At 41.3% G+C, this 15460-nt stretch overlaps 1 protein-coding gene across 1 annotated transcript in view; it reads right to left on the bottom strand.

The window, feature by feature from the left end:
- C9 (complement C9) overlaps nucleotides 1–15460 on the bottom strand; it is a 55590-nt gene that overhangs the window by 31622 nt on the left and 8508 nt on the right. The window contains exons 2-4 of the mRNA XM_040495884.1: nucleotides 8875–8980; nucleotides 8331–8475; nucleotides 7163–7310 (exon numbers count right to left, since the gene is read on the bottom strand). Of these exons, the coding sequence (XP_040351818.1) occupies nucleotides 7163–7310; nucleotides 8331–8475; nucleotides 8875–8980 (399 nt within the window). The remainder of the gene's footprint in view (nucleotides 1–7162; nucleotides 7311–8330; nucleotides 8476–8874; nucleotides 8981–15460) is intronic.

Consider the following 15460-nt stretch of genomic DNA (forward strand, 5'->3'; position numbering starts at 1 on the left):
CCTCACTGCTTGTCAAGAACCTCATTCCCTCCAGGCTTATATCATCTCTATTATATTTTCCAAAGGGAAACACAAAAATTTCAGCATCCTGACAAGGCATTCTCAAAAATTCTACTTTTTCCTCCCAGCAAAATATTTTTATTTGGAAAGGTTCAATTCAGAAATAGAAACCTTATTTAACTTAAAAGAAGTTAAGTTTGAGTTGTAGGGCTCAAAGCAACGTATGAACAAGAAGCATTCTCTGAGAAGAACACTTCTGTTTATTGGAGGAACAGTCATTGCTATCTAGACTGCCTCTGGAATATGGGGTTCTAGACCAGGGAGGCCAAGATGGAGGTTTGATCTGCATAGTTGTAACTGAGTTTGACACAAAAGCAGAAATTCTTCCATTTCTCTAGACCACGACCCAAACTTTTGGGATTCGCTCTTTCTCGCTCTCTGCCCCTACCCCGCTTGTGTGTGATTTCTCAAAATAAGTAAATAAACTTTAAAACAAAATAATCCAAAGACGAATACACATGTGCCAAATGAGCAGCACAGGTAAGTGCTACACAGGTTCCCGACAGGAAGAAACCCCATTTCAGGGTCATAAATAGAGTTTTAGAAGAAGTAGGATTTGACTTGGGGGGTTTGAAGGATGGGGATGCAAGGGCAGGAGGAATGGTGTGCATAAAAGCATGGAGGTGGAAATGTGTATGGCATGATTTCACATAGAAGTGTCCAGATTTTCTGCTTGTTTACTCTATAAAAGATGATGTCCAACTCAGCCTGCCTGCACAATTTTAGCTTGATATATAAAATTTTTCATCTTGGGGTGCCTAGGTGGCTCAGTCGGTTGAACATCCAACTTTGGCTCAGGTCACGATCTCATGGCTGGTGAGTTCAAGCCCTGCATCAGGCTCTGTGCTGAAAGCTCAGAGCCTGGAGCCTGCTTCATATTCTGTCTCCTTCTCTCTCTCTGCCCTCCCCTGCTCACGCTCTGTCTTTCTCTCTGTCTCTCTCTCTCAAAAATAAGCAAAACATAAAAAAAAAAAAACTTAAAAAGTTTTTCATCTTAAGTTTGAGTAGTTGCAAAGGGTATAATTTCTCAGCAGGCTACAAATATTTATTTACACCTTAAAATACGATTGTTTTGCCTCTTTTTAAAATAAATCCAATGAAATGCCATAGTATTGGGTGGGTATCAAATCACTGCAATGTTTATATATCTTTAGCAACTAGACAGTTTATGATATTCTTTTTGATTCCTTTTTTTTTTAAAGACAATTTATTTTTCAGAGAAGTTTTAGGTTCACTGCACAATGAGTGAAAGATACAAAGATTGTTCATATGCACTTACCCCTTTTTATTCTTGAATCCATATTTCTATTCCAATTCCACAGAATTTTCATCTAATGTGATGTTATTTTAGCTTGGAAATTTTTTTTTATTTATATAATTTATTGTCAAATTAGTTTCCATACAACACCCGGTGCTCATCCCAACAGGTGCCCTCCTCACCCACTTTCCCCTCCCTGCACCCATCAACCCTCAGTTTGTTCTCAGTATTTAAGAGTCTCTTATGGTTTGACTCCTTCCCTCTCTGTAACTTTTTTTTCCCCTTCCCCTCCCCCATGGTCTTCTGTTAAGTTTCTCAGGATCCACATATGAGTGAAAACATATGGTATCTGTCTTTCTCTGTATGACTTATTTCACTTATTTCACTTAGCACAACACTCTCCAGTTCCATCCACGTTGCTACAAAAGGCCAGATTTCATTCTTTCTCATTGCCAAGTAGTATTCCATTGTATATATAAACCATATCTTCTTTATCCTTCGTCAGTTGATGAACATTGTTGAAAGTGCTGTTATGAATATTGGGGTACAAGTGCCTCTATGCATCAGCACTCCTGTATCCCTTGGGTAAATTCCTAGTAGTGCTATTGCTGGGTCATAGGGTAGATCTATTTTTAATTTTTTGAGGAACCTCCACACTGTTTTCCAGAGCGGCTGCACCAGTTTGCATTCCCACCAACAGTGCAAGAGGGTTCCCGTTTCTCCACATCCTCGCCAGCATCTATAGTCTCCTGATTTGTTCATTTTAGCCACTCTGACTGGCATGAGGTGGTATCTCAGTGTTGTTTTGATTTGTATTTCCATGATGAGGAGTGAGGTTGAGCATCTTTCATGTGCCTGTTGGCCATCTGGATGTCTTCTTTAGAAAAGTGTCCATTCATGTGTTCTGCCCATTTCTTCACTGGATTATTTGTTTTTTGGGTGTGGAGTTTAGTGATTCTTTATAGATTTTGGATACTAGCCCTTTGTCTGATATGTCATTTGCAAATACCTTTTCCCATTCCATCGGTTGCCTTTTAGTTTTGTTGATTGTTTCCTTTGCAGTGCAGATATCTTGGAAATTTTAATTGATTATTTTTTTATACTAAATAGATATTAAGTATATTAAGATATACTAAAAAGATATTAAGTGAAATTTCTAAAATTTCAAGATACTTTTGACCATAGGGTCTAAGTAATTAAAAGTTCCTGTGGATTGAGTTGTTATTATTATTATCAGTATATATAAGTATTAAAAATTTTAAAGAAATAAACATAAGTAATTGCGGGGGGGGGGGGGGAATGGTGTCTCAGTGAAATGAATGGGACTTCTTTTTAAATTAATTGATGAGTTCCTGCCCTTGTGGGTGAATATTATTGCTAGAAAAAGACAAGATTCATGATCAACTCTATTCCTACTTTCTATTTTTATAGATGTAAATGCTGAGAAACTTTACTCATGTACATAAGTAGATAAGAATAGAAGGAATTTTGCCATGGCAATGTCACTTGATTCTTTGATCTTCTGAGATATATGCCAAAAAAAGGTCACAGACTAGTTTTTCATTAAAAATTATTTTCATAGCCCATTGTCTGACAATTGATTAGAATATCTTTCAGCGTTGTTGATAAAAAGAGTGAGAGATCAGTTGACTTACGAGGCGTTGGAGCCCAACTGAGCAGCAATATTTGGAGATGTTTCTTGGTTCTTCCACATGGTAAAATTTAGATGGGTAAGGGGTGTATTCTCCTTTTGGAAAGTGAAAGCTCAGTGATTTTAAAAGGGGAGATGAAAGGGGAGAATGGGTTTGATAACCTGAATGCCACGGAGTTGTTAAGCTTATCAAGTTTATGAACAATATATATGTATGGAATCGAAGATTTCCTGTCAGTCCAATAGAGTGGTTAAGCCACTAATAGTTGAGGAAACTACTATGTGTAAACTTACCTGCCCCTTAGAAAGTCTTTTTTGCACCCCATGGTACGCATACCCCACTTTGTAGGTTTTGTTTTACAGAACAGCAAATCGACTAGTTGGCTGCATCCATCTGGAAAGTTACAATGAAGCTGATCCACAGTCTAAAGCACAACTAAGGAAGAAATGTTTCAAAACTTTTGACTTGGTTCCACTACTACAGAGACAGCCAGTCTAGTCTAGAATGAGCCAACTTTTTTTTCAGCCAAGAAACATGAAAACTTCTCATGGATGGAATGTCATCGCCTGGGAAATTAAAAAAAGCATGTATATTTTGTCAGCACCTAGAGGTGCCTGTTTTCACGCCAGCATCTAGAACCATAGACGGTTCCAATTTACCAGGTAAACAGAAAACAAAGATCCTTCCACAGAAGTGGTATTATGCTTAGAGCACATTAAAAAAAAAAAAAAGTAATTCATTGCATGCTGTACATCATTTACAGATGGTTTGGATTTATATTTTTTCAATGAATGCAAGATGAGCTGGGGATTTCCCTAAACACTTCTGGAGAATCTCAGATGCCTACAAGGCAAGAGGCGGAAACATTTGTGATACAAGGGAATTCTCTTGGCATTAAGAATTTAAGTGGGAGTCCTTCAAATGAAAAACACATATAAGTTAAGGACTGTAGGTAGTGACTTGTGACTTTCATGTGTAAAAGAATCTGGCTGTGTATGACTGCTGATAAGGCTCAGTGAGAGTTTCCAGATTGGGCTGTGTAGAAGCAGTTTACAAGCATGTTGCTCTGACTAGGGTGTTCACTCCTATTACCTCTATTCAATATATCCCATTAGGCCCTTAGAAGAATAATGGAGATACATCGTAAATAAACATGCAACATTAATGGGATTGAAGAATATCTCAAATCTCATAAAGCATGTCATTTTGGAAACTCTTCTTAAATATTAATTACTGATTTATACTATTCTTCAATATTCTTAATTCAAAAATGTGGGTAATAAATAGCCACCTAAGGAGTTTCATTTTCTAAGGTTAGTTTTACCTTGAAGAAAAAGTGTTGATTCATGGGCTTTGCAGTGATGGTGATGTGGGTGGCATGATGAGCATGTGGACAGAAGGCCAGGGTGATGGTGAAACAAATCTAGTTTTAAATTTTTTTTTTCAACGTTTATTTATTTTTGGGACAGAGAGAGACAGAGCATGAACGGGGAAGGGGCAGAGAGAGAGGGAGACACAGAATCGGAAACAGGCTCCAGGCTCTGAGCCATCAGCCCAGAGCCCGACGCGGGGCTCGAACTCACGGACCGCGAGATGGTGACCTGGCTGAAGTCGGACACTTAACCAACTGCGCCACCCAGGCGCCCCCAAATCTAGTTTTATAAAAGTCAGAGAAATGTGGGTTTCAGTTCCACTAGAGACTAAAGAGTTCTGCTAGAATCTAAAGAGACTAAACTGGTTTTATTTGCTTCACTCAGTTTTTATCTGTAAAATGAATATAATAACTCCCCTGACAGCCTCACAGGATTATTATGCAAAGCTAAAGAGAAACAACGTAGAAAAAGGTGCTGAAAAGTTCAAAGTATTATGCAAATGAAAGCTGTTGGAGAGTAATAGGCTTTATGAAGCCTAAATTAGTTACAGGTTATTGTTCATGGTAGTAGGGAATTTAATTAAAAAATGCTGGTGGACTTATTCTATGGGGACCAACCTCATTTTCCACCTCTGCAGCCAACCTTCTCCCGTAGCTGGGGCCCCACCCTCTTTCTTGGTCTCGAACAGTCAGCCCTCTGACGTTCCCTTCCGTCAGGCCTTACGGTGGTAAAGCATGATGTATTTAGGGAGTCCCAGCCAGCTCTCTGGAATGCCTCATCATATAACTTCCTACAAATGCTTTATATGAAATTTTTCTTTTCTCTGAGCAAAGAAAACCAATAGATTATGAATGATTGTTTTCCAGCTAAGTGGGCTACAATTTCTGTAGCCTTTTATAAGACAGGGTGTAAATTTGCCTTGTGTGAAAACCCATAACATATGCAATGCCCACCTTCAAGCCCATCTGTTTAGATTAGAGAGAAAACTGTTTCTTGGATCTACAGCAAAACAAAACAAAGTGACAATGGACTTTCACCAGGGGCTCACAGTATCTCCTTGAAGAAAACAGCAAGAAGCGTCAGAACTCACTGGAGCATACACTAATCTGGTTATAAGGTTGCAGACAACCCCCCTACCATTTACTAACAATTGTTAAAATAACCTCCTGAGTCTGGAGACAAAAACTATTATACATTGGACTCAAGACTCCTACCTTTAGGCTAAAGGCAAAGACACTTAGTATTAGCAGGCAATAGTTGAATGCTGCTAGGACAAGATTTCATAAAGTGAATAGAGGATGTGTGAAATGTTTTATCTGGCGCCTGACTCTTGGTTTCCTGGACTTTTTTCCTTACTGTGATTCAACAAGCACAAGTTCCATCTGGTTTAGAGAGAGAAGACGTCTCCACTTGTAGCCAAACCGATGCAGGGGTCTTACCTTAGGAACTGCCCCCTGCCTTGGTATAAGGTCTCAGTCTGAGCACCAATGACATTGTGGGTCCTGTGCACTGCAGGATGGTTAGCATCATCCAAGGCCTCTACCCACTGAATATCAGCAGGGCTCCCTCACCCCCTGGGTCCTCCATCCCATACCCCACTGTTGTGACCAGCAAAATAGTTTCCGGACATTGCTAAATGTCCTCTGGGAAAAAAAAATCGCCTCTGGTCGAGAACCAGTACCTTAGTTCCTCCTCTTGCTTTTACCGTCACCCACATCTTCTTCTTGCCTCTCCCTATCCCCATTTCCAGGACTCGAGTCCTGAACCTGAGTTTCCAGGTACCCAGTTTCAATCTTACCTGATGCCAGTTGACAGTATTTTAGAAGCACTTATTTTCATTAATCAATCAATTAATTAATTCCTCTATATATCTACCCACCAGTATTTGATGAGTGCCTATGATGAACCAGGCACTGGGATTACGAGGTTGATAAGACACATTGCACTACAGGCAACGAAACAGAGCCATGTGCCATCTCTGTCAATGCACCACTGGATGTGGGAACAGCTGTCTCTGTTGAGTACAATTTGCCAACAAATCCACCGCAAGTACCTTCACTGAAGAAAGCTCAGAACCACAATTGGAAAGTATGCTGTAGACATTCTTGGGGTGTCCTCTATTTGGAACAGGATAGCACCTGGGGCTTATGTCATTTTTCTAATTCCTAGGGCACAGATCTCTGGGTAAAGGTCCTTATTCTGCAGAACTCTGAGTTCTAAACTGTCCAAGACTTCTCACCTGAGCTTAGCTGCCCAGAGCTCCTATGTAGAACATGGATGGAACTTCATCTTGTAATGAGAACCAGAGTCTCAACACCATTGCCATCAGGCATCAGAACTGATTATTCTGCCCTATTCCTCCTGGGTCAACTCTACAAGGCAGGAAACTCCTGAGGACTTACAACCAGGTGTAGATCCGGGACAAGTTCCAGTGGAAGGCAGCCTTGCTGACAATTCAAATATTTGAATTGAATTGCCAGACCAACCACAGGCGATTTCAATTTCAAGTGTTAACATATCACTTTAACATTGCTATGGACTTCCAGAGGTTCATAAATGAGGTGCTTCATCTCCTGTTGGACTCAAATAATCACCTATCATCCTGATTCTATGGACCCCCTACTAAGGCTGGACAGCGTGTCCAAATTATCTGGAGATACTGATGCAGCACTTTACCTTCTTTCAAGCTCAAGCATAATTCAAACAGAAAGCGGACCCATGAGCTACTCTCTAACTCAGACCCTCCGTCATCCCAGCACAGCAGGGGAGATAGAGGTCACTTTCATCCTCAAGGAGAAACATTTAAGCCAAGTACAGACCCATAGCCTGCTGTCCGGGCCAGTTCGGATTCTTCCACTACTCTGTCACGGCAGGGAGGACGGGGATCACTTTCACAATCATCCTCATCTGAAAAGTCCCCGCAGTCATTGTCACCATTACACAGAAGTCGCCTCTTTATGCATCTGCCTGCAATCAAAATCAAGAAAGACACTGTGGCAAGATTTCATTCTTTCTCATTGCCAAGTAGTATTCCGTTGTATATATAAACCATATCTTCTTTATCCATTCATCAGTTGATGGACATTTGGGCTCTTTCTATAATTTGGCTATTGTTGATGGCGCTAAATCTTGCCATTTGCAACAACGTGGATGGAAATGGAAGGTATTATGCTAAGTGAAATAAGTCAGCTAGAGAAAGACAGAGATCATACGTTTTCACTCACATGTGGAAACTTAACAGAGGATCATGGGGGAGGGGAAGAGGAAATAGTTTCAAACAGAGAGGGAGGCGGGGTGCCTGGGTGGCGCAGTCGGTTAAGCGTCCGACTTCAGCCAGGTCACGATCTCGCGGTCCGTGAGTTCGAGCCCCGCCTCGGGCTCTGGGCTGGTGGCTCGGAGCCTGGAGCCTGTTTCCGATTCTGTGTCTCCCTCTCTCTCTCTGCCCCTCCCCCGTTCGTGCTCTGTCTCTCTCTGTCCCAAAAATAAATAAACGTTGAAAAAAAAAATTAAAAAAAAAAAGAAAAACAGAGAGGGAGGCAAACCATAAGAGACTCTTAAATCCAGAGAACAAACTGAGGGTTGAAGGGGGGAGGGAGGGGAAAATGGGGGATGGGCACTGAGGAGGGCACTTGTCCGGATGAGCACCGGGTGTTGTATGTAAGCAATGAATCATGGGAATCTACTCCCGAAGCCAAGATCACACTGTATAAACTGTATGTTACCTAACTTGACAATAAATTATATTTAAAAAAGAAAAAAAAAAAAGATACTGTGTGTCTAATGCCAAATTTCCTCTCTTCCTGAAGTTATCAAGTATACTTTAATGACAGAGGGGAGGGAATGTGCATACATTTGAATTCTTTGTACAACATTTATAGGTGGCCCTTTTACACTTGCAACCATTAGCGTGTCAAAGCAGACGTGTTTTTTTTCTGCTCATGAGTGCACACAGAAGCCCACAATGAGCAAGGAGGATGCAAGGATTACCTGTGCCACATTTAAACTCATTCCCACAGTCTTCCTCCAGGTCTCTGCAGGGCTCAGTAGGCTCACACAGTCTTCTGTCTCCCACAGCATCCACGCACTTTTGTCCCTTAAATTGCCCAAAGGCCTCAATGTTCCTTGAACGAAACTGCACAAAACCAGCTGGAAACATTGGAATTTCTAACGCCAAAAAGGAATAACGTCTAAAACTGCATCCACAGCACTGTAGCCTTCTACTCCCAGATGAGTCTATGGTTTTACGATGGAAGCCCTAAAAGCAGTCACTAATGCTTGTGACAGTGACACCTGGCGTTCTAGGGTCGGCAGTCTCTCCTGCAGAATCTGGTTCCTTGTGACGCTCATTTAGTACTATCCACCACATTCAGATTTCCGAGCAGGATGAGACTCTTCCCTTTAGATACCCATCTTTCCATCTCAGTTTGAATTCAGCTGGGGGGCTCCCTCCCTCCAGTCCTTTTCCTGGAGATACCGGCAACCCAGTTTCCATTTGGGGACATCAGCCGAGGGAATGACAATGAATACTTACCATTTGTTTGAGGCAAGGGTCACACACTGACCATTCGCTCCAGGAACTCATTCTGCAGTCTATCGGAAGTGGTGTCTCATTCTCTTGTCCGGTCTCTGGGGTAAAACTAAGACAACAGAATGCGTCAACTTCGTGGCATGACATGTGCCTGTTTCCAAGAAGCCTTCACAAGCCAGTCTAATTTCTTTACTACTTTTCTGCCTTGTAAAATCAAAGGACGTATCCGTTTACCATATCTCTCATTTGACATTTGATCACATGCTGCTTTGTATTTTCAACTGGTTTTGTTGTTGAATTCTCGTACAGCTTTGTAATTTAACTTTGAATCTAACGATGCCTGGAATCATGGTGATGAGGAGAAAGTGGGTGACGGGCACTGAGGAGGGCACCTGTTGGGATGAGCACCGGGTGCTGGATGGAAACCAATTTGACAATAAATTGTATTGAAAACAATGGTGATGAGGAAGACCAGCAGGTCTTCCCGCTACCTGTTTTACACGGATTAGTCACTTATTTCCAAACAACTTATGAACTCAGTGAAGCACCTTGTTTCACTTTGCATCCCCCAGAGTCTGAGAAAGCCTCTGGTGACCTGGTTCTCTTGAAAATTCCAGCCAGGGGGCCCAGGCACTCTGGGAGCTTGCACCTGGTAGACGAAGACCTCCTCCCGCTGCACCGTGAGTGTCCTAAACTGCAAGCCCGACCACTTCACTCTCCGCTTCAGGACTTACCCCTTACCGTAATGGATTTTAAGGCATATATTTTGGCACTTGTAGCCTTCCCCTCCTCCCTCTAGACCCAAAGCTCAGCAGCGTTTTTCTGGCTTTGAACATTTCTTTCTTCTTCTGTTCACTATTTGGATCTCTTCTGGTTGCAACACCTCCTTGGATTACTATATCATTCAATGAAAGAAAGAAAGAGAGAAAGAAAGAAGGAAAGAAAGAAAGAAAGAAAGAAAGAAAGAAAGAAAGAAAGAAGAAAGAAAGAAAGAAAGAAAGAAAGAAAGAAAGAAAGAAAAGAAAAGGAAACAAAACCAAAAGCCACTGAACAAGAATCCTATAAATGTCCTGCCCCCACTTCCCTGAACTGGTACCTACTCTTTCTAGAGCACAGTCTCACTCCAGAAGGGTGGCTAGGTAAGGCCAATCTCTCCACAGAGCCTCCAGATTCCAGCACTTCTCTGAGACTTTGACCAATTGTATTTGTCCTCCATTAAAACTCTTCCATGGGGCGCCTGGGTGGTGCAGTCGGTTAAGCGTCCGACTTCAACCAGGTCACGATCTCGCGGTCTGTGAGTTCGAGCCCCGCGTCGGGCTCTGGGCTGATGGCTCAGAGCCTGGAGCCTGTTTCTGATTCTGTGTCTCCCTCTCTCTCTGCCCCTCCCCCGTTCATGCTCTGTCTCTCTCTGTCCCAAAAATAAATAAAACGTTGAAAAAAAAATTTTTTTAAAAAAACTCTTCCTTGCTACCAACTGTTTTTCAATTTGTTATATATTGTGTTCAAGTCTTTGCCATTAAGCAGAAACAAGCAAATGAATAAGCAAATAAAACACTCTTTCTGAGTCCCTTCCAGGCACCCCCATTTCCCTCCTGTCCTTCACAATGTCACTTCTTATTTTAAAAAAAAATTTTTTTTACTGTTTATTTTTGAGAGACAGAGCATGAGCGGGGGGAGGGGCAGAGAGAGAGAGGGAGACACAGAATCCGAAGCAGGCTCCAGGCTCCAAGCTGTCAGCACAGAGCTTGATGCGGGGCTTGAACTCCCGAACTGTGAGATCATGACCTGAGCCGAAGTCGGACTCTTAACCGACTGAGTCACCCAGGTGCCCCTCCACAATGTCGCTTCTTAAAGGAATTGTTATAAACATATTTATGTTTCTCTTTCATTAAAAAAAAAAAAAAGTTTCCTCTCTTTCACCACTATGTGTCCCATTAGCTACCTCTGAAATTCTCTCCTCCTTTTATCTATCTTCAAAGAGTAGTTTGCACCCTATCTCCTGCTCCTAACCTCCCAATCACTGTTCAGCCCTCATGCCCCAAGGACATTGCTCTTGCCAGAGTCAATGATGACAGACAGCTATGTGGCACACTTGGTCCTTTCAGTGCCTGTCTTATTGACTTCCTCACAGCTGTCAATGCAGTTGGCCATTCCGGCTATTTAAAAACAGCCTCTTCCCTCGGACTGAAGGATACTGAACTCCTTTCATTTCTTCTTTCTATGCTGCCCAGTTCTCCTAGACCATGTAGGCTCCTCCTCCTTAGACAGTCTCTGAAAGGCTGTTTTTCCTCAAGGCCCTGTCTTGAACCTGTCTTTTAAAAAATGTCTACACTTTCTCAGGGCTTTGGTTTCCATGCACATACTAATGACATTGAGAGATAAGTCTGCAGTCCAGACACCTCTCTTGAATTTTAAGCTCTTGGATATAACTCCCAATTGGATGTCTGCACTTGGATTTCATTATGCCCCATTGAACTCACCATATTCTCCAAACAAATACATTATTTTCCCCTCCTTTCAAAGCTGCTGCTTGCCCTGTATTGTCCTGGTAAATGGCACTTCCATTTATGCAGTCGCCCTGGCCAGAGACATGGATATCGTCTGTCTTAGCCTGCAACCCTCCCACTCATCTTCCGTATCTAATCAACAACTAAAACCTGTTATTTAGTCTCATAAATAACTCTCAAGTCCATTTGCCCTTCATCTCTGCCAGACACTTTTCTGTTCTACACTAACATTACATCTCTCCCAGATGACAATACTTTTTTCCCTAATCCAGTTTCCATAAATCATACACAAGGATCTTTTAAAAATGCAGGATTTGATCGTATCATTCCCCTTCTGAAAATGTTTATTTACGCTTCCTATCACTTTTATGATAAAGCCCAAATTTTCTAACATGGTGTGGCAGGCCGAATAGTGATGCCCAAAGATGTCCACATCCTGATCCCTAGAATCTATGAATGTTCACCTCACATGGCAGACGGGACTTTGCAGGTGTGACTAAGAGAAGATTATTCTGTATCATCTGGGTGTACTCATTCTAAACATGTGGGTTCCTAAAAAGCAGAAGAGCATATCAGGGAGGTATGAAGACAGAAGAAGAAGTAGGAGAAATTCAAAACATGAAAAGGGACTCCACTGGCTATTGCTGGCTGTAAGGAAGGAAGGAAACCATGAACCAAGGAATGTAGGCATCTTCCAGAAGCTGGAAAAACCAAGGCTCTTCCCTAGAGCCTCCAGAAAGGAACATAACCCTGCTAGCACTCTGATTTTGGTCCACTGAGACCCACTTGAGACTTCTGACCTTTAGAACTGTAACATAATATGTTTGTATCACTTTAAGCCACTAATTTGTGGTAATTTGTCACAGCTGTAGTGGGAAACTAGGACACATGGTCTAGAGAGCTCTGTACAGCCTATCTCCTTCCTCATTCTTCATCCTCACTTTCTCCATCAAAACTTTAGCCACATTGAACTTGAAGTTCCCAAGATAAGCTACTTTTTCTCATGTCTTCAGGCCTTTTGACCTTCTATTTCCTACTTATTACATGATCTCATCTTGGGCATAATGTGTTCTTTCCCCATGAGCATTCCCTAAACTCCTCGTGTAATTTATTTTTCTCTGCACCTATTTGTATATAATCTTGTTCTCTATTATATCATAAGCACTTTTGCAATGATACATTTCATTTAATTAGCTCATTCCTTCATGCATCCTTTCATTTATCCATTCATCAAATATTTATTAACTGTCTCTATTTGCTAGGCATGAGGGGTATAATGGTGTGCAAAAGAACAAAACAAAATAAAAGAAAAACTATGATCCCTGATCTAAAAGGGATTTTATTCTAAATAACAATATCAGTGAGCTAGGAAACTTTCAATCCTGTTCAGCTTGTTATTGGAATAGGAATGCAAACTGGTGCAACCATTCTGGAAAACAGTGTGGCGGTCCCTCAGAAGGTTGAAGATAAAGCTACCCATGACCCAGCAATTGCACTACTCATTCAAATGTTACAAAAATATTCAGTCAATGCACCTAATGTTTACAGCAGCATTATCAATAATAGCCAAATTATGGAAAGAGTCCAAATGTCCATCAACTGATGAATGGATAAAGAAGATGTGGTATATGTGTGCATAAAGGAATATTACTTGGCCATCAAAAAGAGTGAAATTCTTGCCATTTGCAATGGTAATGGAGCTAGAGTGTATTATGCTAAGGGAAATAAGTCAGAGAAACAGAAATACCATATGATTTCACTCATATGTGGAATTTAAGAAACAAAACAAATGAACATAGAAGAAGGGAAGGGAAGATAAAATAAGATAAAAACAGAGAGACAAACCATAACAGATTCTTAACTACAGAGAACACACAGAGTTTCTAGATGTGAGGTGGGTGTAGGGATGGGCTAAACAGGTGAAAGACATTAAGGAGGGCACATGTGATATATGTAAGTGATGAATCATGAAATTCTACTCTTAAAACCAATATTACACTATACGTTAAGTTATTTGAATTTAAATAAAATCTTGGAAGAAAAAAAAAAAGGACCATAGTTGATTCTCATATTCATGCAATGTTGGGAAATGATGCTTGGCTACGTCTGGAGGATATTCATGAATCTGAAGGGGTAGAATTCAAGTTAGTTGGGGGTACCCATTATATCAATAGAACCCAAACTTGAAGCCACCACGAACCTGAAAATGTCACTGAGGTAGTTTATCATTAATTTCAGGAATTCCTCTAGGTTCTATCTACTAATGTCTGCATGGATCTTTCCAATAACTTTGTTTCTCTAGTATTAGTCCTGTTGCCTTCAACTAGGTTATCTCCTCCTGTTTATCTTTTTTTTATATTTATCACTTACTCAGATAATCACATTAGAATTTTGTCTTAACATCTCCCCCAAAGAGATTATCTCTTGGTTGTAGAAACTGCACTGATAGACCAGGGGTATGATACTTTTATCTTTCTCATCTGCCGATGAGATCAGCTTCAGTGAATAACTAGTCCAGAGGGTACAGTACAGACTGAAGGATCATGTATGGGGAGGTAAAATCCACTGCAAATACTCCAGAATGAGTTAGAATCCTTTGTTGAGCAAGCCTAGGACCCAGCCAGTGATGGGGGCTGATGAGAAATGTGGTTCATCTATTTCACACATAGGTAGCAAGACCCGGCTCCAAAAATACTGGCATTGCCTATCGACTGTTCTCTAACATCCTTTGCATGAAAAACAGCACCACATCACACCGATTCCCTTCCTTTTTAGCTTCTAACTCGAGAATTTCTTTTCTTTTTTGTAGATTTAACTCACACTCTGGACTCAGTACAGAGCTCTGCCTTTGATCTTTTATTGCCCCCCAGACCATGATTTGGATTTATCTCATGAATGACCCATGAATGACCCCATAGGAACGTCTCCTGATGACATCCTTGCCTTGGGAGGAGACTTACAGCCCTCTAGATATCAGGCACAGAGTATTTGTTGGTTTACTGGTTCTGTCATAACCAGATACTACAGACTGTGTGGCTTAAACAATAGAAATTTATTGGGGCGCCTGGGTGGTGCAGTCGGTTAAGCGTCCGACTTCAGCCAGGTCACAATCTCGCGGTCCGTGAGTTCGAGCCCCGCGTCAGGCTCTGGGCTGATGGCTCAGAGCCTGGAGCCTGTTTCCGATTCTGTGTCTCCCTCTCTCTCTGCCCCTCCCTCGTTCATGCTCTGTCTCTCTCTGTCCCAAAAATAAATAAACGTTGAAAAAAAAATTAAAAAAAAAAAAGAAATTTATTTTCTTACACTTCTGAAGTCTAGAAGTCTGAGATCAGGGTATCTGCAGGGTTGATTTCTTCTGAGGCCTCGCCTTGGCTTCTAAATGGCCATCTTGTCCCTGTGTCTTCACATGGTCTTTCCTCTCTACGGCCTGTGTTCAAATTTGTTCTTCTCATAAGGACTCTTTTTATAAGTCACATTGGATCAGAACCCCCCCCCCCCCCCCGCCCAATGAACACATTTTAACTTGATTACCTCTTTAAAGACCCTGTCTCCCCAAACAGTCATTTTCTGAGGTATTGGAGGTTAGGGCTTCGACATACGAATTGGGGGTGGGCACAATTCAGCCCACAATATTCAATAAACGTGTTTTTTTCTTATTAAGCAGTTTCTTCTATATGTCTACTAGTTTTACTAGTCAATTTTCAAATCTCATTTTCTTATTAATCTTTCATTCTACCACCGAGGGGTAAATTTGGTAGGTGTTATTAGTTGTCTTTTACAGATGAGAAACTAAAACCAGAATTACAGGACTTATCCAAAGTCGGGCATTAGTGGCAAAACCAGGTGGAGAATTTACCTCTCTCTGCTCCTAATTCACTGCAATTTTTCCTTGTCCCCCATGCTACCTCCCCTTACATCACTAATCAAAGCCTCTTTGAAATGACTTAAAAGGTCATAGCTTAGTCAATAATTTTTGGATGTAATAGTTTAATGATTTTTAGACATTTTGAGATACAGAAAGTTAACAAAAACTTCTTTCCTTCCTTCCTTCCTTCCTTCCTTCCTTCCTTCCTTCCTTCCTTCCT

Source organism: Herpailurus yagouaroundi, unplaced genomic scaffold (assembly GCF_014898765.1).
Source record: "Herpailurus yagouaroundi ecotype Mexico unplaced genomic scaffold, PumYag 29, whole genome shotgun sequence".
NCBI lineage: Eukaryota > Metazoa > Chordata > Mammalia > Carnivora > Felidae > Herpailurus > Herpailurus yagouaroundi.